This window comes from Aythya ferina, assembly GCF_964211825.1.
Source record: "Aythya ferina genome assembly, chromosome: 27".
NCBI lineage: Eukaryota > Metazoa > Chordata > Aves > Anseriformes > Anatidae > Aythya > Aythya ferina.
The window spans coordinates 3,931,825-3,958,590 of NC_140310.1; the positions used below are offsets into that span (position 1 = coordinate 3,931,825).

General features: G+C 56.2%; 1 protein-coding gene and 1 long non-coding RNA gene across 2 annotated transcripts in view; both read left to right on the forward strand.

Moving 5' to 3' along the window:
- The first annotated feature begins 4,741 nt into the window (after positions 1 to 4,741).
- BIN3 (bridging integrator 3) overlaps positions 4,742 to 26,766 on the forward strand; it is a 31,924-nt gene continuing 9,899 nt past the window's right edge. The window contains exons 1-6 of the mRNA XM_084499647.1: positions 4,742 to 4,807; positions 13,230 to 13,278; positions 19,551 to 19,591; positions 20,212 to 20,273; positions 23,307 to 23,443; positions 23,707 to 23,747. Of these exons, the coding sequence (XP_084355773.1) occupies positions 4,800 to 4,807; positions 13,230 to 13,278; positions 19,551 to 19,591; positions 20,212 to 20,273; positions 23,307 to 23,443; positions 23,707 to 23,747 (338 nt within the window). The 5' untranslated portion in view covers positions 4,742 to 4,799. The remainder of the gene's footprint in view (positions 4,808 to 13,229; positions 13,279 to 19,550; positions 19,592 to 20,211; positions 20,274 to 23,306; positions 23,444 to 23,706; positions 23,748 to 26,766) is intronic.
- Positions 20,280 to 22,095, forward strand: LOC311424462. The gene is made up of 2 exons (XR_014686103.1): positions 20,280 to 20,813; positions 20,844 to 22,095. It is a non-coding gene; the product is annotated as an uncharacterized lncRNA (long non-coding RNA).

Genomic DNA, 26,766 nt, shown 5'->3' on the forward strand with positions numbered 1-26,766 from the left:
TTCTGTAGTAAATATCTTTATTTTACCTTGCTTAAAAATATCTATATTGGTTTGGAGGAGAAAAAAAAAAAAAAAGAAGTCTCTAATATGTAAGGAGAATGTTAAAATGGCTTGCTTGGAATGTGTAGGATGGTAGGCGTTGTGCCTCTTTACAGATGACTTTGAAATCTGTTTGTACATTTTCTAGTGTTGTATTTGATTATTTTATTTATTTTTTTTATCTTTCTTTTTTTTTTTTTTTTGGTATGTTTTTTTTTTAAAAATAACCCGACCTTTTCTCAGTCCCCTCTCCTTCAGTTCTGTTCGCAGGACAGCCCGGTGGCAGCAGCGACAGCGCTTCGGACCCCGACGGCGACCGGCTCCGTCCCCGTGCCCCCATCCCCGGCTTTTTGGGGACCTCCGAGCCCCCCCAGACCCACGCCACGGCCGCCTCCTCTTCCTCCTCTTCCTCCTCGCCCCATCTCCTCCGGCTCCGTCCCCGCATGGTTTTTCCACCCCTCGGTCCCCTCAGCGGGCTCTCGCCGTCGGCTTTGACCCCGGCACCATTTTGCAGCCGGATTTAGGGGATCGCTCGCGGCCGCTGGGGAAAAGAGGATCTAAAAAAGGGGGATTTGGGGGGGGGTTCAGCCCTTAATGCCCCCCCCCGCCACTGCCTCTCGCTGGTCAAATTGCTGCAGATATGGAGCGGAGAGGGATTTTTCTTCGTGCTGCGAGCTGGCTGGGTCGCCCCCATTAAAAATAACCCAATTTGGGTTTCTTTTTGCCCATAGGGGCTGGAGGGAAAAGTGGGAGACGCAGTGGGACGAGGCGAGGTGTTGGGTGCCCCCCCGGGGTGCTGGTGGCACCGTGGTCATCCTCGGCGGTCCCCACGTGCGGTGGGACGCGGGGAGATGGAAAACGTCGCCCGATTTCCCTTCTTTGGCCTTAATTTGCATCCGCAGACGGGCCCCGGAGGAGCTGCTCGCACCAGGCCGGGGCGGCTCTTCCAGTCGCTGCCGTTTGGGCTCGGAGAGCCTTTAATTTCGGGGAGACACCCGGGGCTGGGCCTTGGGGTGGCTCCGGGTGACTCAGGGGAGGCTCGGCCCGGCCTTCCCGATGGGGAAAGGACCTCGGGGCCAGCGGGGAACCGGCTTTGGGGCACCCCAGGTGCTTTGTAGGGCCGGATCCCGCGTCCCCAGGGAGTCCTTTCCAGCGTGGTTCCTCTCGGGGTTGACCACGGAGAGGTGTCAGGCTGAGGCCAAGAGCGGGCACCCTTGGGTGCCAGCACCCTGCTGGCCCCCAACCTTCATGGTGTTGCTTTTGGTGCTTTTTGGGGCCAAAAAAATAATAATAATAATAAAATAAAAAGGGCCGGGCCTTCTCTTCCAGCCCTGACCCCAACGGGATGTGGCGGCGTTGGGGAGCGTGGCCCCATTGTGTCCTCCCTTAACGGGGTGTGTGTGGGGGGGGACCCGTCAAGGTGAGGAGCACCCTTGGGTGGCGAAACGTGCGGCGTGCGTGCAGCACCTTGCACGAAAATGTTGGTTGCTACGGAAACACGGCACTTGCCATCCCCGTTCTGGGCTAGCTGCGTTCTGGGGAGGAGGGAAGGGTTTGCCAGGCACGGCGACACAACTTGCTGCCTTCTCCCCCCTGCTCCGCCGCGGCCTCGGCCTCCCCAGGAGGCTGCCAAAAACCTCGCCGAGGGGTTTTTTGGGGCATCACAGGACGGGAATTGGTTTTTGAGGAGGAGAAGTGGGAGATGAGGTCCCTGTCCCCGAGGCTGGGGTTGTGTGTCGAGGAGTTTTCAGAGCTCTGGTGGTTTTGGGATCCCTCCTAGGGGCTTCTCGGCCTCCACCTCGGCCTCTCCTGTTGCCTCGATGGGAGAAATCTTGAGGTGAATCTTCTCAAAAAGGGTGCTCGGGGTGTTTCTGGATCTCCTGGTGCCGTGTGGTGCCGTCCTCCCTTCTCTTCCCGGTCCTTTTCCAGACTCCACCTTGAGAAAAATAAAAATAAATGGATGGGGAAGGTTGTCGCCGCCCCGAAACGTGCCCAGAGCGGCCACGCCAAGAGCAGGGAGTTCATCGAAGGTGGCTCAACCCCAAAAAAATAAATAAAAAAACAACCAGGGCACCCCGCTCCCCGACACGTGCGGGGAGCCCCGGGGCGCTCGCCCCAACCTCTGCCCTTCGTGTCGCCTCCCTGCCAGCACCCCGAACCTAATTGCGCCCACGCCACGCCGCGCACACCTCTCCCGGGGGCTCTTCTTAACCATTTTTCCCAAAATCTCCCCCAAATCCCCCTCATTTTCCTCCATCACCCCCTCAAGGGGACGATCCCGGGCTCGGGGTGCCCACCTCGGCGGGCACAATCCCTGCCCGGGTGTCACCTCCCTCGCTCCCCGTGCGCTAATCCCGTGTCCTCACCGGTGTTGCTAACACCTTCCCAGTTTAGCAGCATCAGCTGGGGCTGTAATTACCCTGCTGTGGGTTTTTTTTTTTGGGGTAATTACCTGCTGCTAATCAATCAAAGCCACCCTTGGCACCCGGCCCTGCCCGGTGGCCCCGTGCCGGGGCACGTGCCGACACCAACCCGGTGCCACCGACACCTTTTTGGGGTTTCGCTTCCCTCCCCGCCTGGCCGTGGGGACAGAGAGGTCGGGGACAGCGTGGTTGGTGGCACCGAGGGTTTTGCCGTACCCTACAAAAACCCCATTGCTCCCCCGTCGCCCCCATCCCCGCCTCCAGCCCCACTTTTGTGGCTTTTCACCCCAAAACCTGCTTCACCCATTCTCATTTTCCCCCTTTCCGCCTGCTCCCAGCCTCTCCAGCAGCCTTCCTCCCCTCCTCCTCCTCCTCTTCCTCGCCCAGGGAGTGTCTTTTTTTATTTTTATTTTTATTTTTATTTTTATTTTTATTTTTATTCTTATTCTTATTTTTATTCTTCTTATTCTTATTTTTTTTGTTTTTATGTTATTTTTATTTTTATTTTATTATTTATTCCAACACCGGGTGTGGGGGAAATAATTTCCCCATCCCGCTTCCCCCCACCCCACCCCAGAACCTGTTGCAAGTTATTTTCCCGAATTTCCCGTGTTTTGTATTGAAACCGAGGATATATTTTTTTTAATTTTTTTTATATATTTTTTTTTCAGTTTCCTTTCTGAAAATAACTCCCAAACTATAATTTCCTCCCACTTGCTTTTTCCCCTCCTTATTTTGCTGCGCGGAGTCGCCGGTTTGGCAGAGCGGTGCCTTTCCTTTTGGGGTGGGGAGGGGGAAATTATGGGGTGGTTGGGGTGGTGGCACCGGGACGGGGCCGTCCCCTGCCCCCAAGGGGATGGGGACCCCCAGGGGATGTTTTTTGGGGGTCTGGGGGCAGCTGGGGGGCTTTATGGGATTTTTCTTTGGATGCTTTTCGCTCCCCCTTTTGGGATTCCATTGGGATGGGGTTTGGGATCCCAATGGGATAGGAATTGGGAGGTCATCGATATGGGATTTGGGAGCCCAACGGGATGGGATTTGGGATCTCATCAGGACATGATTTAGGAGCCCACCAGGACAGGATTTGGGACCCCATTGGGGCAGGATTTGGGAGGTTGTTGGTACAGGATTTAGGAGCCCAGCAGAAGGGTTTGGGGAGCCCACCAGGACATCTTTTAGGAGCCCGTTGGGATTTAGGAACCATCAGGATGGGATTTGGGATCCCTACAGGACAGGATTTGGGAGCCTATTAGGACAGGATTTAGGAACCCATTAGGATGGGATTTGGGTGCCCTTTGGTACAGGATTTAGGAACCCATTAGGATGGAATTTAGGAACCCGTTAAGATGGGATTTGGGAGGCTGCTAGGACAGGATTTAGGGACCCATTAGGGTGGGATTTAGGAGCCCATCATGATGGGGTTTGGGACCCCACCAGGATGACACTGGGGAGCCCACTGGGATGGGATTCAGGAGCCCAACGGGACAGGTTTTGGGAGCCCATTGGGATGGGATTTGGGATCCTACCAGGACATCATTTAGGGTCCCACCATGAGGGAATTTAGGATCTCACCAGGCCAGGATTTGGGATCCCAATGGGGCAGGATTCGGGGTCCCACCAGGACACGATTTGGGATCCCACCAGGACGTCATTTAGGATCCCACAAGGATGGGATTTGGGATCTCACCAGGACAGGATTTAGGGCCCTATTGGGATTGGATTTGGGATCCCACAAGGATAAGATTTGGGAACCCCCTGGGTCAGGATTTGGGGTCCCATCAGGATGGGATTTAGGATCCCACCATGAGGGGTTTTGGGATCCCATTTGGGATGGAATTTGGGAATTCATTGGGACAGGATTTGGGGTCTCACCAGGACATCATTTAGGATCCCACAAGGATGGGATTTGGGATCCTGTTTGGGATGAGATTTGGGGTCCCACCAGGACAGGATTTGGGATCCCACCAGGACATCATTTGGGGTCCCACAATGATGGGATGTGGGATCCTGTTTGGGATGAGATTTGGGGTCCTGTTTGGGATGGGATTTGGGGTCCCATTGGGGTAGGATTCGGACCCCCACCAGCCCACCACAGCAGCCCCTCTCCACCCCCCCTCCCCCACCCCCCCCACAGCACCCCCATGACGTCACCCTCCCCACGCCATCCCCCCATGACGTCACACCTCGACATCACCCCCACACACACCACCACCACCACCACCACCACCCAGCCCGGCACGGCAAGAGTTAACCCCCCCCCCGGGAGCCGTGACGTCACGGCGGGGCCGGAAGGGGCGGGTCCCCGGGCGGCTGCGACTTCCGGGAGCGGCGGGGACCATGAGCTGGTGAGCGGGGGGGGCCGGGGGGGCCTGGGGGGGTCCTGAGGGGGCCGGGGGGGTCCTGGGGGGGCCCTGGGGGGTCCCTTTTGGGTTCTAGGGGCTGAGGTGGGGGCGTGGAGAGGGTTTGGGGGGGGGTTGGGGGGGTTATTGGGGGGTGTGGTAGTGAGGGGGGGGGCGTGGGGGGGGTCTGAGGGGCCTAAGGGGGGCCTGGGGGGGGCGTTTGGGGCCTGGGGGGGGCCCTGAGGGGCTCTGAGGGGCCTGGGGGATGCGTTGGGGGCCTGGGGGGGGCCCTGAGGGGCCTGGGGGAGGGCTTTGGGGGCGTGGGGGGGGGCATTGGGGGCATAGGGGGGTCTGGGGGGGGGCATTGGGGGGGCCCTGAAGGGCCTGGGGGGGCGTTGGGGGCGTGGGGGGGCATTGGGGGCATGGGGGGCCCTGGGGGGGGCCTGAGGGGGGCAATGGGGGGGTCACAGGGTTTGGGGGGCGTTGGGGGGGGGCTGACCCCTAATAATGTATGGCTGGGGAGGGTGATAGGGTTTGGGGGGGACAGGTCTGTGATAATGGGGGGGGTCACAGGGTGTGGGGGGGCTGGGGGGGGTCAGGGTATGGAAGGGGGGGCGCTGAACCAAAATAATGGGTGGCTGGGGGGGGGGGGGGGGATAGGGTTTGGGGGGGGCAGATCTGTGATAATTTGGGGGGGGGGATGATTTATGGACTGGGGGGGCCTGGTTTATAATGAGCTATGGGGGATGGTGTATGGATATAGGGGGCCGGAGGGGGGCTGGTCCGTAATAATGGGGGGGGGGCAGGTCCGTGTATGGAGCAGGCGGGGGGGGCGCAGCCGGTGTGCGGGGGGTGCAGGTTGGGTAACCAACTTACGGGGTGAGTTATGGGGTGGCTGACTTGTGGGGTGAGTTACAGGGGAACTGGCTTAAAGGGTGAGTTATAGGGTTACTGACCCGTGGGGTAACTTGCTTATAGGGTAACTGATTTGTGGGGTGAGTTATGGGGTAAGTTATAGGGTAACTGACTTACGGGGCAACTTGTGGGGTAACTTACAGGGTAACTAACTTGTGGGGTAACTAATTTGTGGGGTAACTTATAGGGTAACTAATTTGTGCGATAACTTACACGGTAACTAACTTGTGCGGTAACTTATAGGGTAACTAACTTATAGGGTAACTTGAGGCGTAACTGACTTACAAGGTAACTTATAGGGTAACTAACTTGTGGGGTAAATGACAGGGTAACTTATGGGATAACTAATTTATGGGGTAACTTATAGGGTTACTGACTTACAGGGTAACTTATAGGGTTACTGACTTGTGCGGTAATGGACTTGTGGGGTAACGTATAGGGTACCTAATTTGTGGGGTAACTTATGGGGTAACTTATAGGATAACTAACTTACAGGGTAACTTGGGGGATAACTTATAGGGTAACTGACTTGTGGGGTAACTTATAGGGTAACGGTAGCTTACGGGGTGACTTACAGGGTAACTCTCAAGCTGTGTGAGTGCAGCCTCGGGGCCGTGCCACCGCGTGGGCACCCCATAAGGACCCGAGGCCTCCTGCTGCCTGGGCCAGGCTGTGAAACCCCAAACAAAGACCCCAAACCCCCCAAATTCCCCCCTGCGTTTGTCCGTCCGGACACCACCACCCTATTCCCTCTGCCTCCTGTCTTCCCGTTGCCTTTTTTTACCGATTCTCTTAGAAACGACCCCAGACCGCAGCCCGGCCCCGAGAGGAAAAACCTCTGGGGTCGGGGGCCAGGATGGGGAAAAAGGCGAGATTTTTGGGGCTGGGAGCAGGGAAAAGTCATGGATTTAGAGGCTGGGGGGGGGGCTCACGGATTAATGGGGTTTCAGCACACGCCGCACGTGCCTTTTGCCGCAAGATCGGGCTTTTTTGGGTCCTTTTCCTTTTCATCTTTCGCCCGGGGAGGAAGAAAAAGGTCACGGCGAGGAACGGGGGGGGGCCACAACGCGCCCTCCATCAGGCTCCTCTTTCTTCTCCCCCCACGTCACTCCTCGAGCGGGGCCGGGACCCCGCGGGGGACACAATCGGCCTCAGTGCGTCCTAAATACCCCTGCCTGCCCCTAAATCCTGCTGTCCCCCCCCACGATGAATCGAGCTATTCACGGGGGGGAGCGCGGCGTGACGCGGGGCGGCGTCAGAGCGAGAAGGAACCCGAGGTGGGTGCTGCCCTACCACGAGGCCCAGCGTTATTTCTCCTCCTGTTTTCTGCCAAAAAAACGGGGATTTTGGTACAACGAGGCCGTTTGCGAGCCTTATAAATCGGGGCCTTATAAATTCCGCCTTTTCATCCCGTTTTTTCTCCTCTCCGAGCGTTCAGCAGGTCGGGGTCCGAAAATTCGCCCCTGTGCCGATTTTCTGCGCTTTCTGTGGGTTTTCCGAGCAGTTTGTGGCGACCCAAAGGGTTTTTTTTTAAGGTTTTTGGGAACCTGTGAACCCAAAAAGCTGCTGCAGGTCGCGGGCAGCCTGCTAGAGCTGCTATTTATGGGGTCAAAACCCCAAAAAACACGTTAAGGGAATGTTTGGTAGCGCGGCACCGCTCGGCACGAGGAATTTTGGGGTGGGTTTTGGGGTCGTGGGGCTGAGCCGAGCTCACACTGAGAGCACTGGGTGTTATAGGGTCAGGGCGGTGGGGGCTGGCGGTGCTTTGCTCCCGAAATATTTGGGGGTGTGCTGGAGGGTGAGGGGGCTGGGGGAGCGGCCCCAAAAGGGAAATTTCATGGAGAGGTGTTGGGGGGACGGGGATCGGGCGCAGCGGGGCTGTGGCACATGTGTGGGTCATTTTTTTAGCCATGTTTTAAATATTTTGGGGTTTGGGATGGGTTTTTAAGCGTGTTTTAGACCTGGAGGTGTGCTGTGCCTTGGGGTCGACGGCAACACTCCCCCTTCTCCCAACTTTCAGCAGAAATTAGGAGATAAAAACGGGCTAAAATCAGACAGAATCAGGCTCCTGGGCACCCCGCGCCGGGGGGAGCACCTATGGGTGCCCTTCAGGAGCCTCCCCCCCGGCGGGCTTCACGCGCGGTTATCCCTTAATTATTATTTTTTCCCGTCTCCTTTGTGCAGGTAGCTGAAAAAAAAACCAACAATGTTCTAGTTGAGCCACAACCGTGTTTCACAACCGTGCTTAAAATGGATATTTTTGTAGCGCAGGCAGGGCCTAAAACAGCCTTGCAAAATTTCTGCTCGCCCACGCGCCTGGCGTGAGTAATTTTCTTTTGATGGGTGAGTAAAATATCATTAGTTTTTGTTGTTTTTTTTTTTATATATCTATGTGTTTTTTTTTTTTTTTTTTTAACGGGCTCATCTCGGATCGGGTGGGAGAGTTCTGACATTATTTTGGATTTCGCTGAGCGCCGGCGCCCCGCGCGCTGCCGGGCACGGGCTAAAAGCAGGGCTCTGACCCCAAACCCACCCCAAACCCACCCCAAACCCACCCCAAACGGGTCTTTATGGCCTCATCCCGTGCCGCAAGACCTCACCCCGCCACCTTTCAGTATCTTTTTGCCTCCGTGCTTGCAGCCACGGGGCTTTTTTTTTTTTTATAGGGTCGCGCTTCCTCGCGCCCTTTCGCTCCCTCCCCGGTGCCTTTTTCCCCACCCCGTGACCTCCTGCGGGGCTCCAGCGGGGAGAAGCGAGGCCGGTTTTTGGCGCAGCGTCTCGCCCGGCACACAAGCTGTTTGTGAGCCCTCGGAATCATTTTTTCCTTGCGCATCAGGGCTCTGTTTGGAGCGGTTGCCAGGAGTTCCTCCGAGGCAGGGGGAGCGGGGTGGGACGGTGCATGCGGTTTCCATGGACACCCCGGAGTACAGCGAGGCAGCCAGAGCCATGCGAGAGGTTTTCCTTCCAACCACCGCTGCCTTCCTCACCTGTGCCGGGCTGGAATTCCCCTGCTCCGAGGGCACAAAGCTCTTTTTAGGGGATTTTCGAGGATTTGGAAAGGATTCAGGCGGCCCCGAGGCTGGAGACCCCTGGGGCAGGAGGCTGGGGGCGGGTTTCACACCAGCTCTCCCCACGTTTTCTCTCTTTGGGTCCTGTTTTAGACCCGATAATAAACTTAGGGCTCCTCCTCGAGCATTATTAGGGCTGCCTTCACACCTCCAGGCCTTTGGGGTGCCCTGGTTTCCCCCGTGGCATCCCAAAACGCCGCTTTGGCTGGTGGGAGAGGTGATGCGGCGGCAGGACCCGGCATCGGTGGCACTGCTCCTGCTCCTCTTCCCCTTGGCCAAACCCTGCCGGTGGCACGGGGACACCCAGCACCGATTGCACCTCGGGGCCGTGCAGGAGCAGAGCTTTTGGGGCGATTTCTGCCTTTTTCTGGAGTTTCTGCCTCTCCTTTCTGATGCTTTCCTGAGCGCAGGAGGCACCGCTGCAGGGGACAGAGCTCCCTCCGGACGCAGAGGTGGTGCCTGAGGTCTGCTGGTGAGGAATTAGAAGCCATTCCTTCTCCATTCTCCTATTTTTTATGATGTCCCCGACCTGCTGGCGCGTGCGGGAGCGCTTTGATCTCTCCCAGGTAGCCTCCACCCTACTCACACGCCGCTGTCCCTGCACCTTGCACCGAACCCTCTCCAAAATTTGGGCACCAGCGGGGAGAAGGGGAGCTCTTGGCACAGCTCCGACCCCACAAAGGGGGTCCTGGGGTGGCTCAGGGCCGGTTTTCATCCCAAAATGTTTTTTTGGGGGGGATTAGGGGTGAGCATCCTATTTTTAGGAGCTCTCAGCACGCCACAGGTCAAGGTTTGGGGTCCTCACCGGGGTCCTCAGCGCCGGGGGCCTGGCCGTGCTCAGGGAGCTTTCATTGCGGTGCGAAAAATCGATGTTTTTGGTGGAAATTTTGGTGGAAATTCAAGCAGTGAATAGTTCTGGCCGAAGTCCAGGCTACGTTGTTTTGCTGGCGCTTGGTTTTTTGTTGTTTTTTTTTTTTTTTTCCTTGATGGGGGAAAAGAAAAAACAACAGAAACCCAACCAAAAAACGCAACGTGCCCGGCCGTGCTCGGGGAAGGTCCCGCAGGATGGTGGCTCGCCGGACGCAGCCTTAAGGTCTTTTTTTCCCCTAATTAAAGCAGTTTTGGGCTGGCAGTCCCTGCCCGGCCTCGTTTCAGGGGACCGTGGTGGAGTGGGAGCTCCGTCTTTTTATCCCCAGGTCCCCACGGAGCTCGTCGAGCCGCGCTCCCCCCAGCCTGCGAGGTTTGTTTCGAGCTCTCTCGTGCATCCCGGGGAGGATTCGCCTCTTTTTTTTCTTTTTTTTTCCTTTTTTTTGCACGGGTTTGTGCATGGAAAAGCCAAGTAAATATGTGACATTGCTGGGAAAACTTCAGAGCAAATTAGCCACAGCTTCTCCCACCTTCCCCTCCCTGGGGTTCCTGCACATCCCCGAGTAGAAGCTCGCAGGATTCTCTCCACCCACACTTTTTTTCCTACTTTCAGCCGTTCCCACCCCCTCCCCTCGGTGCTTCGCCCTCCTCCCTCCTGTCCCAGCCCTGTCAGCCTCGCAGAAGTCACCGCCGTGTCCCCGGCCAGCCCCTTTGGGGGGGGGGACACGGACGAGGGGCTTGGCTGCCACCGGAGGGGGGAACGCTGCCGTGAGTCAGCCCGCGCGCTCTTCAGGAACACGATTTCAAGGGATTTCACACCCCAAACACAGCCCCGGCTTCCTCTCGCTCAGCAGAAACCAAAAACGCGCCCGTTCGGCTTTCCCCTGGGGGCGTGCAGCCCCACGGCCGGATTTTGGGGTGATTTTTGGCCCCCCTGGGAGCGCGCAAAGCCCCCGTCACCCCGGGGGGCTCGCGGCACCGAGCCACCTCCCCGGGATTTGTCACAAAACGCCCTTCGTAAGGTCTCCAACCAGAATAAAACCCCTCTTAAGTTTTATTCTTTATTTTTTTGCCTTGAATGCTTGCAGCGTTGTATCTTTGGGTGCCTGCTGTCCCCTCAATTCTTCAGGTGGGGGGGACACGGAGCCCCAGGGGGACACCGAGGGGACACCACGTCCCCGCTGCCAGCAGCACCCTGCCACCGCGGTCCTGAGCGCCCAGCCCATCGTTTGCTTTAAAATCTGGGCTAAAATCATCTTCTCTTTCCTCTCCCTCGCTGCTTTTGTTCCTGCTCGTGCGTTTTTCCTCGTCCTTGCAGATCCGTGTGACAAGGTAAAGGTTTGGGGACCGGGAAATCCCGCGGCGCGGAGGAGAGGGGCAGGCACCGCGGGGGAGATGCTGCGCCCCTCTTCCTCCTCCTCCTCCTCCTCCTCTTCCTCCCTCCAGCCCGGCTTCAGGTGGGCTCGTGGCATCACTGCCTCTCGCCCCTCTTTTTTTTTTGCTTTTTTTCCTCGATTTGAGGCACCCAGGGGAGCGGCAGCGCGCCCACCACGCTTTAATTGCCGTCTTAATTAAGCTGCGCCGCCCGGCCGCAGCTCCGGGACCTCCAGCCTTCCATCCTCGGCTCCTCACCCTGAAGACCCCGTCTTTTTTTTCTTTTCTTTTTCCCCAAATCGTGCCTTTTTCCCCCCACAATCGCTGCTCGGCCCTGCCTGGCTGCAGCCCACAGCTCCCTCGTCCTGGCTTCTTTCCCAGCCTGAGCCAGTGCGGATTTCTCCTCCTGCCACCGAGCTGGGTTTATGCAGTCACTTCCAAAAACATCTAGTGACGGCACCTGGCTTCCAGGACAGCCTGTGCCTGGGAGAAGAAGGGAGCTACCTCATTTGGGTTTAAATTTGACCCGTGCAGGAAAACAGAAAGCAAAAATCCTTCATTTACATTGTTTTTTTTTTTCACTCTTTCTTCCTGTAAGGCACCGCACGCCCGGTTAGCGACGGGGTAATTATACACCAGGCGAGTGTTTAGAAAAGAAGTGTGATTCACGGCTGCCCGGCATGCCCCGGGAGCTGGAAAGGGTTAAAAACCCCTAAAATTATCTCGCACTTGAACCGGAGGACAATAAACAGGAAGCTCTGCAGAAATTTTTAAATTTAAGCCCGGTGACTCAGGCTGGGCACTACGGGCTCGGGGCCGGCTTCGTTACCGGCGGCTAATTACACCGTTGGTTGGCAAACGCTGCCAAAGCTCGTCGAAAAGAGGCAGGGAGGGATCAGGAGGGGTCGGATAACCTCGTTTTTAACCTCGTTTTGGCTTTTCCTGGAGCCGGTGGGGCTTCGTGGCGAGCGCTTTCCCTCCGGTGCGCGGCGTTAGCGGAGCGTGGGGATGCTTTTAGAAAACAGCCGGCTAATAAAGGGATTTCCAGGGGTTTGGGTTGCGGGGAGGAAGGCTTCCAGCTGTCTGGTGGAGCAAGGTGGCAGCGTTGGTGTGTGGGAACTCGGAAGGGAAGCTGATGAGGGGCACGTGGAAAGCCCAGAGCTCGTTGGCCGCGTCCAGCAGTGAGCGGAACGAGCTCAGGAGCCAGGAGCCAGCCCGGCCAGTGGCCAAACCCTGGTCCTGCCGTGCCCTTCAGCAGCCCATCTTTGGGTAAAGGGATCCAAGGGGGCTCTGACGCCCTCCAGGAAGAGCCCCCCCAAAAAATTGGGGCTGGGGTGTGCCTGCAGAGAAGCCACAGGAGGGCTCCTGTTGAGGCACCTCCGGGAAGAGAGGTTGGCGTTGTCTTTGGAACCAGTTTTTTGATTAATTAAAGCAGAATAATGCCCAAATGGCACACATTGGGAGATTTTGGGCACGGCGTTTCAACCTCTTTGACTTAATTAAAGACAGCACTTGCATTCCTGGCTTTTTATGATGCTGATAAGGGGAAGAAACCCCATTATCCCCGGGGTGGCCGCCTGCCCGCGGCGCCCTGCCGTGCGGCGTGCGATTTCCTTCGAGTACTCTTCACCTCCGAGCTAGCTCGCGTGGGGAAACCAATTTAGGTAACCCAGATTTGACTAGCAACCCTATTAGGGATTTTAAGAATGAAGGCTGGCAGGTGAGCCGCTCCTACAGCTGTTGTACCGGAGAAATCCTTTGAAGCGGCTTGCAGCTCCAGACACTCGGGCTGTTACTTTTTTTAATATCCTCTTGCTAAATATTTACAGGGTTTGTTGTGTTTTGTGTGTGTGTGTGTGTGTGTGCGTGTGTTGTTTTTTTTTTTTCCCTCCCCTTCAGATTTGTTGGGAAGCGTGGCGCGTTCTCCAGCCGCTCGCCGTGCCAAGGACTGCCTGCAGCATCCCTCCTCGCTTCCTATCGCCGGGGCAGGGAAAAGGGGACGGCGGCGGCTGGAGAGCAGCGAGCAGGAGGGAAAAAAGGGGCTCTAGGAGGGGAAGCGTGCTTTGTACAAGGCTTCTTGCCCCTAAAATCCATCCTTTGCTGAGGATGGGGCTGGCGGAGCTGGGCTTTTGCTGCTGCACCGCGCTCGAGGCCGGCTCCGCTCACCCCTTCTCCTCCCCTCTCTTCCCTTCTCTCTTTTCCAGGATACCGTTCAAGATCGGGCAGCCCAAGAAACAGATTGTACCCAAGACAGTGAGTAAACCGATTCCCCCTTTTTTAGCTCCAGCCTTTGATCATGTGGCTGATGAGTCAAGCCAGCACTTTGACTCGTCCCATTTTGCCAGCGCGCGCGTGTGTGTGTGTGTGCGCGCGCGTGGGAGGGAGATGGGAGCGAGCAAGAAACCTGTTGCAAGCTCTGACCAGCGCCCGGCTCCTCGTGCGAGGAGTGAGGGGGAGTCCCGAGCTGGGAGAGGATTTCGGTTGGGATCCGCTCCCTTTTCGGGGCCGGGGAGGGGGGACGAGGGGCTGGAGAGCTCGGAGAGGCTGGCACGGTTTTCCTCGGAGATGGCTGAGCGGGCTTCCTTCCTTCCTTCCTTCTCTCAGCAATGGCTTGTTTGTTCAGCCTTGCTGAGCAGATGGAGGAGGAGGAGTGGTTCAGCTCGCTGAATATAACTGTTTCCAAAGAAAGGCTTATAAGCCGAGATGCTTAGTGCTCGGGCGTGAATTAATTTGTGCTGCGCAGCATTTGCTTTAAAAGCAAATTAAAAAAGCATTTTGTATTCTCGGGCGTTTCGAGGCTCCTATCCCGAGCGCTGCTCCTCGCAGCTGCCTGCGGTGTTTTCCCTCCTCGAGCAGATGGTCCTTGCCTTTGTCCCGTGCAGCAAAGCTCTGGCACCTCTCGGGAGCTGCCCCTGGAAGCTGTCCCGTGTACCTGCCCTAAAATCAGAGCGAGCACGGGGGAGACCTCGTCCTTACAACGCTAATTCCTGGGGGAGAGTGGGCACGCGTGGTTCTGGGGCAGTTTCTCCTTGGGACATGACGTTTTCCCCCACCCCGGGGACTAATTCTGCCACTCCCTTTACGTCTCAATTCTCATTTTTTATTGATTTACTCAATATCTACTTACATACTCAATTTATTTACCCAATCCTGCTCGTTTCGGGACCCCCACATTGCCCTGCTCTGAGATTTTGCCTCTCACCCCCAATTTCCAACCCCAGCAGCCTTTCCTGCTGCCTCAATAACCACCTCCTCTGCAGCTCGGGGTGACCTGGACATCTTCCTCGGACGTCTCCATCCCACCATGGTTGACTTTGGCTTTTTCTCTGTTTTTTTTTTTCTGTTTTTTCCCTGCCACACGAGCCCCTCGGGGAGCTTGCTTTCCCCCGAGCCGCTGCCGTGCGCTGTTGGGAGGCAGTTGGCAGGCGTTGCTTATAGATATAGATATAGATATATATACATGTGTGTGTATTAAATAGAACAGCCCAGAATATCCGGCAGGCAGGGGTTCATTCGGCAGCACCAGCATTTCCAGGCCTTTTCCTTCCCTTCCCCAAAGCAGCAATTTTCGTGCCAGCCGGGCGCCGGTTTTGATGTGCCCCCCGTTTATGGATCACGCCGATCCTCGACAGGCAGCAGATCCTTGGAGAGCTGAAAATAGGAAGCCCAGAGCCTGGTAACCTCGCAGTAAGTGCAAAGTGCAGCCCTTCCAAGGAGAACAAACGGCAGGAAACCGCCCATCGCCCTGGGAAGGAGGCGCTCAGCACCAGCTCCGTGGCGTGGAAGCGTCGGGGCTGCTCCACAGCTTTCAGCCACCTCGAGGCCCCCGGGTTTTAGCTCCCGGCTGCAGGCTGAGAGGTTTCTCCATCTGCCTTGGGGGCCTGGGGGAGCGGCGGTGTGGCAGGCGAGCTCTGGTTTCATGGCCTGTGATGTTCCAGATGTCGGCCTCCGGAGCCCGCTGCAGGAAGTGGGAAGGTGCGGCACCGCCAGCGCCGCGTCCCGAGCCGGTCCGAGGGGAAGTGGTTGCGGGGAGAAGATCTCCCACTCACGGAGATCGGGCCACAAAAGAAGAGGATGAAGAAAAGAAGAAGAAGAAAAATAAAAAACAACAGCATTTATTAGCATCTAACTTATTTGGCTCTCCGTAGCTCGAGCGCAGGAGAGGGGAGGATCGCTTTGTGAGAGAGGCTGAGCTCACCAGCAAGCATTTTTATTTTTTTTTCTCTTTTTTTCTGTTTCTTTTTTTTTTTTTCTGATGAAACGCTGCCGGAGTTGGTGTCAGATCTAGGCCGGTAGTAGTACTGAAAGGCAATTTGTCTGGGCTGCCGAGGGGATTAGTCATGACTCCCTGTGCCCACTCGCTTCTGATCCTCCGGAGAAGGGCACGGTGTCAGCCGCGGCTCAGCTCTTCAGGTGGAAGGAAACCCCTGGTGGAAAGCGGGCGGCTGGTGAACTGAAGTGCTCTCCCAGCCCCCCCCCAGCCCTGCCCCTGCCTCCTTTCCACCTTAACCTGGGCAAATCCACGGGCAGACAGCGTAATCTCTCCCCTCCTCTCCCCTGCAAAGAGCAGCTGTCACCGGGGCGCGGGGGCTCTAATGCGCAGGGGCGCAGGGGACGTGGTGCCACGGCCCGGTTCAACCCGTGCCCAGCGAGAGGACTTGAACCTGTTAGAGCTGGATCTTTGTGCATAACATCCCTCGCTCCAACCCAACGTAAAGCTGAAGCCTCTTAGGGCAGAGCTGGTCTCCCTGCCCTCCCCCAGGCCGCTTTCCATCCGCGCCGAGGTTACGCCGGAGCCGCGGCTGTCTCCCGAGCTCCGCTGCGGCTCCGGCTGGCTGAAGTTCACCGCTGTCACCCCCAGGTTGTCCCCTGCTCCTCACCGGGGCCTGGGTGATGCGAGCAGGCAGCGAGATGGGAGAAGGAGCCGGCCTCGTGTCCCTGTGGGGCACGGAGACGGCTCCGCCGCATCCCACCCACGGCCGGGGATGAGCCGGGGGCTTCGTCCCCGCTCGGGATGGGGGAGGTCAGAGCGGGGACGAAGCCCCCTCTGTCTCACCCGGTTTTTACCCCGGCCTGACTCAGCTGGAGAGCTAACCTGGGGTGAGTCAGCTTGGCAGGGAGCGGAGCTGAGCCCTCCAGCCTGCCAAGCCTCCCCGCCTTGACTCATCCCGGCAGCGCTGGGCTCCCCAGGGGTGGCGGAGCAGGAGCAGGAGCAGGAGGATTCCGCTGCCTGCAGCTGCCTGCCGGCTGCCTCTTTCCATCGGGGCCCCACCAGAGAGCTGGAAATCTCCAAAAAAACAAAAGGGAACGGCGGTGGGGTGAAACCCAGGGACACGAGTTCAAGCGTTTTGCTCCTTTTCACTCTTTTCATTCAATCTTCGGCAGGATGTGACCCACCTCTGCAGGTGGAGCTGCTGCTTTTTTCCCCTTTTACCGTTCCCAGCGTTTCCTGGGAGCTCTGTGCACTCCTCCAGCTCGCTGGATGGAGGATTTGGAGAGCCCTTGGAGTCCCAGGTACGCCCAGACCCTGCCCAGGGCATCGCTTTGGCTCAGGGCTCTGCAGAGAACATCCCCCCGTGGTGCTCGCACGGATCCTGCCCTGGTTCTCCCCTTGTTTGATGACACGACAAAAGCTCAGCAGAAGTTCCAGGTCATGGCAGAATTCGTGCCCTAATTCTGTGGCTTTCTTCTTTCGGAGAGGAGGGAGGAGGAAGCTTTTGCTTCCTGCTTTCTCCCAAGGCCCATGAAAAGGCCGAGACCACTGGAACATGTAGAAATCAGCTAGTCCTCCTCCTCCGGGAAGAGAAATTAACCTCAGGGGAGCGAGGAGGTTCCTCACAGTCCCTTATTTCCATCTCTTTGTAGTGTTGGCTTTGGGCTCGCTTCGTCGCCTCGTAACCGTGGTGTGGATTCGGAAAGTGCCCTGGGAGCGGAGGGAGGTTATCGCAGGTGTCTGCAAACCAAAAATAAGTGGGTGAGAAAGCCGAGCCCCGTTTCCCTTCAGTGCTTTTAAGAACTCATCATTCCTTTAAAAGAAAATTAAAAAGATTTAAAAGGAAAAGCCAGAGAAAGCAATTCTGCATCAAGGAGCCCGCGAGGCCTGGAAGAAACAGCGTCGGGTCCAGAAACGCGTTTCGATGTGGAGGTTTCAGAAAGAGGCGGCGGCGAAGTGGGATTATTTTAACACCACAGCAACTTCCCTTCGGGATATTGCGATTTTCATGCCTGTGCTGCTTCTTCTTCTCGTTACCCTTCACGTGCTGATCCTATCCGTAGCCCTTTGCCGGGAGTGTCGGGGCTGCGCGGCCACGGCTGATGGCTCGGCTCGCTCCTCCTCGCTCTCTCCACGTGCCTCTCCCCCATCACTTGTTGCCTTCCACAAATCTGTGTGATAAAAGCAGCTTTTACCCAAGCAGCACCTTGGGGACCGTGCTCCTCGCTGCCCTTGGAGCATCCCCTGGGCTCCTGATGGCTCGGGGGGGGCCGCGGCAGCGCGCAGACGGGCAGCCAGTTGCTCCTGTGGGCGTGAAAAATAAGAGCAGTCCTCGGGCAGCTGTCTCCGCAGAGATGGAGCTGGAGACGGGAGGCAGGCCGGGCAGCTGAGGAGCTGCCAGGGACGTTCACCTCGGTCCCGTGTGGAAGGGAGGCGGGCAAAGCGGCTCGGGGGTTTCGGGGGAATTTTTGGGGTCCTGGATTCGGCAGGGTGCGGATATCGAGGTCTCCTTCCCGTCCTTTCGGTGCCTTCACTTTCCTTCCTCTCCACAGCAAGAAGGGAAGGGAGCAGCAAAAGGGACGGGGCAGAGGCTGTGTTTTTTTTCCATTTCATCTCATTTCACGGCCCAAAACTCGGCTTTTTTGAGGGGCTGGCACGAGGAGGCCCCTCGGGTCGGGGGCTGGAGCTCCGTGCCGGGGAAAGGACACGGGCAGCCTTCAGAGGACATCTCTCTGAGTCACGCCTGACCCCTCGCTGCTTCGCAACCCCAACAATTCACACCTAGGACGTATAAATAGAGCTCGATACTCGGCGGGTATTTTCGCAGCCGGAACAGCCGTAGAAAACCGAGGGTGATTGATTTTTTTTTTAATTTTGGAAGCCGGGTACCTGACCTCCAGGCACCAGCTGCTGCCGAACCGCCGAGCCGTGGTGGGAGCTGCCCCCACAGCGCCCCGTGCCCGCTCTCCAGCGAGGGTTTTGAGCAGGACTGAGGGGATTTGGGGCTCGGCGGAGCTCTTTTGGCAGCGGGGAGAGCCAGCCTGCGTCCCTGGGATGGTGGGAGAGGATGGCGAGGACAGCTGGCTGCTGGGCACGGGGATAAACACTTCACCCCATGGTTTTGAAAACCCTGAGGGTTTGAGAAGAGCAAAAAAAGATGCTGCAGAAAGGTTTTAAGACAAAGATCGCTGGGCTCCCTCTTAAAATACCGGTCTTAGCGCAGTTCTGATCCGAAAGCAAATAAATATCCGTGCTAAGTGGTCTGCTCTCACACCCCGCTGTTAGCCTGGGTTTGAAACCCTCAGGGCAAGGCGAGGGCTGGGAGCAAATTTTTAGGTCCTGCCTGTGTCCTACTGCTTGGATTTCCTTGATTTCCTTCCTAGCAGGGCAGCTTGAGAAGGCAAACGCACCCGCTGCCCGTCCCACGGCGACCCCAGCGCGCGCGCTCCCCCTCGGCTGGCCCATCCAAAGCTTGTGAGGTGTGGGGAGCGCACGTTTCAGCGCGTGTTCAAGCAGAGAGCATGGCAGGAAAGCTCCTTAAAATATCTCGTGTCGCTGGAGAGCCGCTGCCAGCTAGCAAGGAGGAGGAAGCCGCCGGCGACGCAGCGCGGGGAGAAGGCTGAGCTGCGCTGCGGGGAGCCCTGCTGCAGCTGGAGGGGCTCGTGGCAGGGAATTGCTGCGGGAGCACGGAGGAAAACGTCCTAGGAGCATACCTAGGGGCACCTCAGAGGATGCAGTCCGGGGGATTGGAGGGCTCGGGAGCGGATTGAGGGTTTTTTTGGGGGGAAAAAGTTGTCCTGGAGTGGAGGGGGAATGAGCGAGCGGCTACTGGGGTCTGGCTGCTGGGTGCCGTGGTTCTTAGCACAATGCTGGCAGAGGGGAGGAGGTCCTCGCTGCTTTGGGGAGATGTGGAATTGAGATTTGGATTTCTGGAAGAGGGAATCAGCTCAGCCCATGAGCACGGAGCAGCTCAGGGGGTGCAGGAGCCGAGCTCCCGTGTGAGCACCAGCGCCGTCGCCACCTCCCTGCTTTCAAGGCATTCCCGCTGCCGCCGCCAGCTCCCAGCTCGTGTGCTGGAGCACGTCCTTGGACTGGGCTGACGCAGCCGGTGGCGGTGTCTTCTGCTCTGAGATAGTCTGGGGAAAAAGGAAAAAAAAAGACTTGATTTATTTCGGACTCATAGCTCCCCTTACAGCCGATGCCTCTCCGGGTCCTCGTGGGCATTTCCCGAGGCACGGGCACGGAGCAGGCAGGTCGCTACCCCCCCCCGCAGTATTTCTGAGCTGATTTCCTTCTGTTCTTCTTCCCCCAGGTGGAGAGAGACTTTGAAAGGGAATATGGGAAGCTGCAGCAGTAAGTATGAAGCGTACCGGTACGACAAGACGAGCAGCATACCTCCCTCTCTGCCCTCTCCTTGCATCTGCCCAGGAAATGTTAGCCGCTTACGCTCTTCCCAGCCACTCGTTCCCTGCCCTGTAATTTCTAATTGTTCGGGGTTTCTCTCCTGGCTGGGTGGCCAAAGGTGTCCTAAGCCGTCTTTGCAGTGGGGTTGAGGTTTGCAGATTAGGGCGGCTGTGAAGCAGAGGGTGTAAAATTCCCGGGATGCTGGAGGCTTACCAAAGAGCCCGACACCTCCGAGGACAGGGATTGTTTTTACCACGCCGACCGTGGCACGTAAGCTCGCAGCTATCATCTGGAAGCATTTGGCTTTGCTGCTCTGTAAGAAATCGTAAGGACTTAGGAAAATACGTGGCTTTGAACCAGAGATCACCAAACGAAAAAGGGTGAAAACCATCTGACAGTAACCAGAAAAGGTTGGGCAGCGCTGAACTTCGCAGAGCCCTGCCTGGATATTTTTAACTCCCGACAGAAGCCAGCACATTCAGCACGTAAATGATTTGTTGCATGCATGATACGCTCCGGTTTGTTTCTTTCCAAGTTTTCAGACTTTGCCTTCTTCTTCCATCTTTCAGATTGGAAGATCAGACCAAAAAACTTCAGAAGGATATGAAGAAAAGCACAGATGCAGACTTGGGTATGTGACTGGAGGATACATAGACTGTGAACTTGGCCACAAAGAGATGAAGTGACTTTCTCGAGATCACATGAGTAATCTGTGACAAGCCTGGAAAACAAATCTAGATCTCAGTCCCACTCAGTTTTCTTAGTTACAAGGCCATCTGCACGAGGGCTGCCGAGCAGCGACTCAACCAAGGGAGCTGGAAGCGTGTTAGGGGCTGGGGCCGTGCCTCTGGGGCTGTGCCTTGCTGTGTGGCCTTGGACGAGTCGCTTTCTTTCCTTTGCCTCAGTTTCTAGGACTGAAAACCAGGAGAAATGATTCCAGTTCTCGTGTCGGGCAGGCAGGAGGAGCCTGTAGAGTTGAGCAGTGCCCGGTTAGGTGCTTCAGCTGAAGGCATCTCGTGCCAGCTGAAGCCAAAAAAAAAGCCACGGCAGCTGGAGGAGTGGATCCAGAGGGTGCTGGGCATCAAAACGAGCAGGGCAGCCTGCTGAGACGCAGCAAGGAGCTGTTTTAAACACAGCTGGCTTTTCTCAGCGGGTCTTTGGGGTCGTCCCTGTTTGTCCCGGGCCCCCATAGCCCCAGGAGCTGGGGCAGATGCAGCAGCATCCAGGTGTGGGCTGGTCTGGTCCTGCACATCTCCGGGGAGCTGGGCTCACAGAGGGCTGGAGGAGTGGGCAGGAGCCCCAGAGGGCACCGTGCCAGCAGGAGGGGTGGCAAATTTGGGGTTTTCCCATAGCAGAGGCTCTCCCCTTTGTGTATGTGCTCAGCCAGAGATGAGCACAAATCCCTGCTCTTGCCCGTGCTCTCCCACCCTTCCCAGCACAGCACTGGGAGAGGCACCAGTAACCAGGACGAGTCCTTTCCAGGGTGAAAAGTGCCCTTTTTGGGGGACTCTGGTCATTGTCAGGGCTCCATGGTAAGTTTTTCCTTGTGAAGGATTCCCCTCCCCTCCCTTGCAGTGGGCGTTGTTTATATGGAGCATTTCAAGTCCCGGAGGAGCTGTGGGAGGACTTTCTTTTTCCGTTCTGCTACATGGCAGAGGCACAAAACGAGCCTTGGCCAGCTCCAGTAAGATCTGATTTCTCATTTAAAGGCATGAAATCATGAGCGTAAGGGAAGGTTTTGAAGGCAGCCCGAGGAAGGACGGCCGCAGGAACAGGAGACAAATCTGATGGAGCACTGCGGGCTGCCCGGAGGGGATGCCCTGCTTGCTCAGCTAACATTTAGCCCCCGTGCCCGAGCAAAGCAGCAGTGCATCAGCTTTGTGTGCTCCCCCGAGTGTCTTATTTCTTCCATTCTACCTCTGCGCCGAGGGGGCTGATTATTCACTGCCTGCAAACCCTCCCCAGCAGGCTGGACCTGGTGGCCGGAGTCTCCTCCTTGTGCCAAAAGAGCTCCCAGCGAGGCCGATTCCTCCTCCTGTGCCAAATTTTTCCTGCTCAGCGTGCCCGGGGAAAGGGTACGGGTTATTAGCAGCACTCGGTGCTGTGGCTATTGATCAATAACCCCCTTTTTGCAAAAAAAAAAAGAAATAAATAGGGTCTTAAGGAGCAGAGGAAGATCGTAAATTGGACACCAAAGCTCTCCTTGGGAAATGGAGTCCCCACCAGATGGGTGAAATAAATAAGCAGGGGCATCGCCACCCCCTGGCTGCCTTTTTGGGGCCGTGCAGGTGAGGTCAGGGATGTTTTACCCCAAGTACTGCTGCAGCACACGGTCGGGGAAGGGAAACTCATTTGTCTTCCAGCCGAGGGAGTTCGTCCACGCTCAGCTCCGGCCCGTCCTGGCACAAATCCTTCCTCAGATGTGGTCGCACACACGGATTAGAGCCCCTCTGCTTCAAGGCTGAAATGCCTAAAGCCTTCATGTTGGGGTGATGGATGGGAGCTTTGTTACTCCGCAGCGAGCTGCCCGGCCGTTCAGCTTCTGAGCTGCGGATAATTGTGTGTAACCTTTAAATCAGAACGCTTAACCCCCTGATTTATGATCTTAAGCCCCATTATTCAGCCGACTTTAACTTTCTCTATCTCAGCCCGTACAGTAGGAGCCCTTCCAGAGCTCGGCTCAAGCATCTGGCTTTCTGATCTTCAACTGAATAACTTCCAGCAGCGGCGCTGACGAAAGAGACCGATTTTTACTTTTTTTTTTAGTAGCATTGACTTTTTTTTCTTCTTTATTTCACGTCGACGCTTGCCTTTTTGCTCATCTTTTCCCCTTCCGTACCTCGGTTGTTTCACCGGTCTTTAGTCGTGACCCCATCATGGGGGGGGTTAATTTTCTTTAATTAAAGGAGGACGGATTGGTCTGATGGAAAACAAGCAAAAAAGGGCTTGGCAGGGCAGGAACCGAAGCCCCTCGGACTGCGCCCTGGATTTCCTGGTGGCCGTCTCGGGGTCTTTGCATTTTCCTCTCGCTTTTGGAGTCCGTTTCCACGGGCAGAAAAATGAGGCTCATCGAGGGAAAGAGCTTAGCAAGCTTGTGTCTCTGCCGCTTGGTGTAGTGCCTATTTTGAGAGGAAAAGAGAGAAACCTCGTCTTCCAGTCCTGTCAGTCTGGTCCTTTTCCACCGGCACTAAATCCACTTCAGATATATATTTTTGTAAAGCTGTTTGAAAGACTTAATGGACTGTGATTTTTCTCATTGTGGAAGAGCTGTAGTGAGCCTGAGAGTGACACTTAATAGTCTGTCAAGAAAAGACATTAAAAAAAAACATCTACATTTTGTTTTTTTTAAAAAAAGAGCAGTGGTTTTGTTAGTCTGGTATTATTTCTGGCAGCATCACAAGCCGTACATCAAAGTGGTGCAGGCTTAACTTATATAAAAACAGTTCTCGGGGTGTTTACATGAATGAAGGGCTATTTTTTTTCCCTTTTCATCCCTCACCCGGTGCTGAACGTCCCCCAGGAGGGTTGTGCTGATGTGCAGAGGTCCCCGAATCCGTCCCCGTGCAGGGTTTGGGCTGGGTTCCCCGGGGGTGTGCAGCTCCAGCCGCTCAAACCTGTCCCTCTCCGCTTCCCTCCGCACGCCCCCGGCCCCGGCCACGCTCAGCCATGTCCAAATCGGCCGTGAAAATCTCTTCGGACCTGCTCTCCAACCCCCTGTGCGAGCAGGAGCCCGGCTTCCTGGAGATGGTCACGGCCTTCGACACGGCGATGAAGAGGATGGACTCCTTCAACCAGGAGAAGGTGAGGGTGGCTTTGGGGAGGAGGCACCGGGGGTGCTCGGGGGTGGCTCTGCCCCTTCCAGCCCCATCCTTCCCTTTTTATCCTCGCCTCCGAGGTGTTTTTTCCCCACCAAAACCTCCGTAAATGCTTTTTCTGACTCTGTGCTGGGGGTTTTAGGGCACGGGAGGCAAATTGCTTGATTTTGGGTAAAGGGCACAGCGGGCACTGCGCAAACCCTTTTTCCAACCAGCCTGGCATCTAATCCTCCCTCTTCCTTCCCACAGGTGAATCAGATCCAGAAAACAGTCATAGAGCCTTTGAAAAAGTAAGTACCAGCCTCTCCTCGGGGGTTCGTCACACCCGTGCCCCTTTTTAAGGCTGCCCCGTGCACACCCCCGGGACAAACCGGCGGCCCCCTTGGTGGCGAAGGCGCAGAGCTCGTGCCCTAGCGCCAAATTTATTTATCCGTGCTTTCAAGGACACCTGGGAGGAGTGGTAACGAGTGCGTTGGGTCATCCAGAGGTGTGTTGGTGACTTCCAACCTTTTTTTTTCCGGTTAAAAAAGCAAAATGGGCAGCGGGTAGGGGTGGGGTGGCCCAGCCCAGCACTGCGGGCACCGAGTGTTTGAGCGAGCTCCGTTCCTCTGCAGGTTTTCTATTAAAAAAAAAAGCATAGAAAGGGTTTTATTAAAGCACGGAAATGTTTTTAATTTGCTTTAAGGGAAAGCTGCTCCGTGTTTTTATAGCATATCCAAGGGAAGAGTCATCGTAGTGCCAGCGTAGCTAGGCAAAGGGCAGGTGGGGAATAGGGACAGAAAACCCGGTGGCGTTCCCAGTCCCCGGCTGATAACTGGTGAAGGGTTGGGATATCCGAGACCCTGGAAAGCATCTCGCAGCCCTCTGCACGATGCTTTAAATGCTTCTGAAACTGCAGGCACGCAGGGAGCCCCCTGCCAGGAGGAGCGTGCTCCCTGTGCTTTGGGGCTGGGGGCTTCAGGGCTTTGGGGCTGCAGAGATTTAGGGCTTTGGGGCTGGGGGCTTTGGGGTTTCCCCAGGCAATGTATCTCCAGCCAGGCTCGGTGCCGGATCCCTCTCCAAACCGTGCCCATCCCCAGTTTTGGAACTAAAACCTTAGCAGGGTGTGCGAGCTGAAGCTGCTGACCCCGTTGCTCCGGGAGCAGCTTTCCCCCTTTCCCCCTTTCCCCCTTTCCCTCCCTGCCATCAGGAGCTCACTTCAGCCGCGCGGTGCGTCACAGCTCGCTCGTGCCTCGGCGCCGCAGCGGGTTTGCCACCCAGTTGACAAAAAATCGGGTTGTTGACAAAAAATTCACCTCCGCCTGCCCGATTTCCAGCAGTGCTGGCAGCCCTGAGCAGTGTCGGTGTCGCAGGCTGTTCCCCCTAAACATTTTAGGGTCGCCGCTGCGCCAAACAGCTCCTGAAACCCGGAGCTCTGCTGCTTTTGTTAGGGGGAACGGAGCAGGCGAGCGAAAATAAAATAAAATGACTTTAATATGACAGTAAGTGTTGCAAATTGCTGAATAACAATTTTAGTTTAGCTTTGACACGGGCTGGGGTTTTTTTATGCGTGTTTTGTTGTTTTTTTTTTTTTTTCTTAAAGTTGTTGTTTCTGCCCAAATCTGAAAGTAAAAATCCCTGCGTTACCGCTCCGCGCGTGAGGTTACGCCGCGCCGCCGGTCGGGGGATGTTTGGTGACTCAAGCATCGCCCTGGTCCCCCATCGACGGCCAGAAATTCTCGGTTATTTAGGGAAAAAAAAACACACATGAAGATAAAAGAAAAAAAAAAACAACACAGGCTTGTGCTGTGGAATTGTGTTGCTTATTATCTAGATTGTCCTCATGAAAGATACATTAACTTCTTCTTCCAGCATTCTGTTAAAATTGGAAGAAGGGCTCGTGCGTCTGAAATCTTCCCTTTTTTTTTCATTTTTTTTTCCCCCCAACTGAACAAGAATACCTTTTATTTTTTTTTTCCCTGCAAACCTCGCCTTGTGTTTTAAACCCCAGCCAAGCCTCAGCTCGAGGTGCCGAAGCCGCTCCTGCGTCGCCGCTGTCGTTCGGCTCGGGGCGGAGGCGCAGGAGGGGCAAAACCCTTTTGGGGGCATCCCTGTAGGGTCACGCCGTGTTGTTCCTGCCCTAGGGAAACACCAGGGAAATGTCAGGGCCTTGCAGGACACGGGGCTGGTTGGCCTGAGCGTGGCACGGAGCTTCTCTGGGAGGTTTTCTTGCACAAAGCAAAGCGCTCAGGTCGCCTTTTATCAGCCCCATCCTCGGTTAAATGGACACGAGGGTGTTTACTTCAGCGCCCTGGCTCCTTTCCAGCCCTGGCAATCCTCTCCAACTTCCTAAATTTCCATTGGACTCCACTGTGGTGGTTTTTTTTTCCCCTTTTCCTGCCCTTTGGCACCTGCGAGCGGTTGCTGCGTGCTCTTACACAGCTCCCACCCCCCGCCTGCAGAGGCTGCGCCTCGGTGCCGAACAGAAAACGAACCCAAAATTGTTCCCTTTTCCCTCCTTTCTGAACCTCCAGCAGCATAGGTACGTGCGTGGACGAGCCAGGAACATTTCTGAGGAGCCCAAGGGTCCTTTTGGAGGCTGATGAGAAGCAGGAGAGAAACGCAAAGCTTGCGCCTCCCCTTGTCCCGCTGCCGGAGAAAACCCGGCGACGTTTCGGGGATAAAAGTTTGGGATTAATGCAAGCTGCCTCGGGGAGCTCTGATTTCCAGCTAGGTAGGGCTTCCCCGCTCCGAGACGGCTCTCCCCAGCCTCTCCCAAACTGGCTTTGACCTAGAAACGGGCTCTGCTCCGCCAGCTGCGCTTTATTAGGGCTTCACTGGTGGTCTTCTGTGGTTTATTAGCCAAAGACACAGATAAGTAGAAGCCAAGCAATTAGCCGGGCTGTAATCAGAGGCACATGTGCAGCGCAGGCTCCACTCTGCTGGTAGGTTTGGGGGAAATATATTAGGTTAAACCACGCAGAAGGAAGCAGCAGAGGATTTAAAGGGGGCTCAGGGTGGGAAAGGGGGAGCTGGGGGAGGTCAGGGGGGATCCGCACCCCTCCTGCAGCCCAAATTCACGCCAAATTGGCATCTTTTGGGGCACGGCGGGCGGAAAGCAGATGGATTTTTGCTTCCCTCTCCCTGTTCCCAGCGAGGTGCCTTCGGGGCCGGGGGCAGACCACGCGCCGTCACCTCGGTGTCCCTTCTGAGGAAGGAAGCGGCTTAGGGGGGCCAGGTGGTTTGGAGATCCCCAGCCTTTAATGCCTTTGGCGTTGGGAGCCGCTTTTATTCCCCCAGCCTCTCGCTTTAACCAGCTCCATCCGTCTG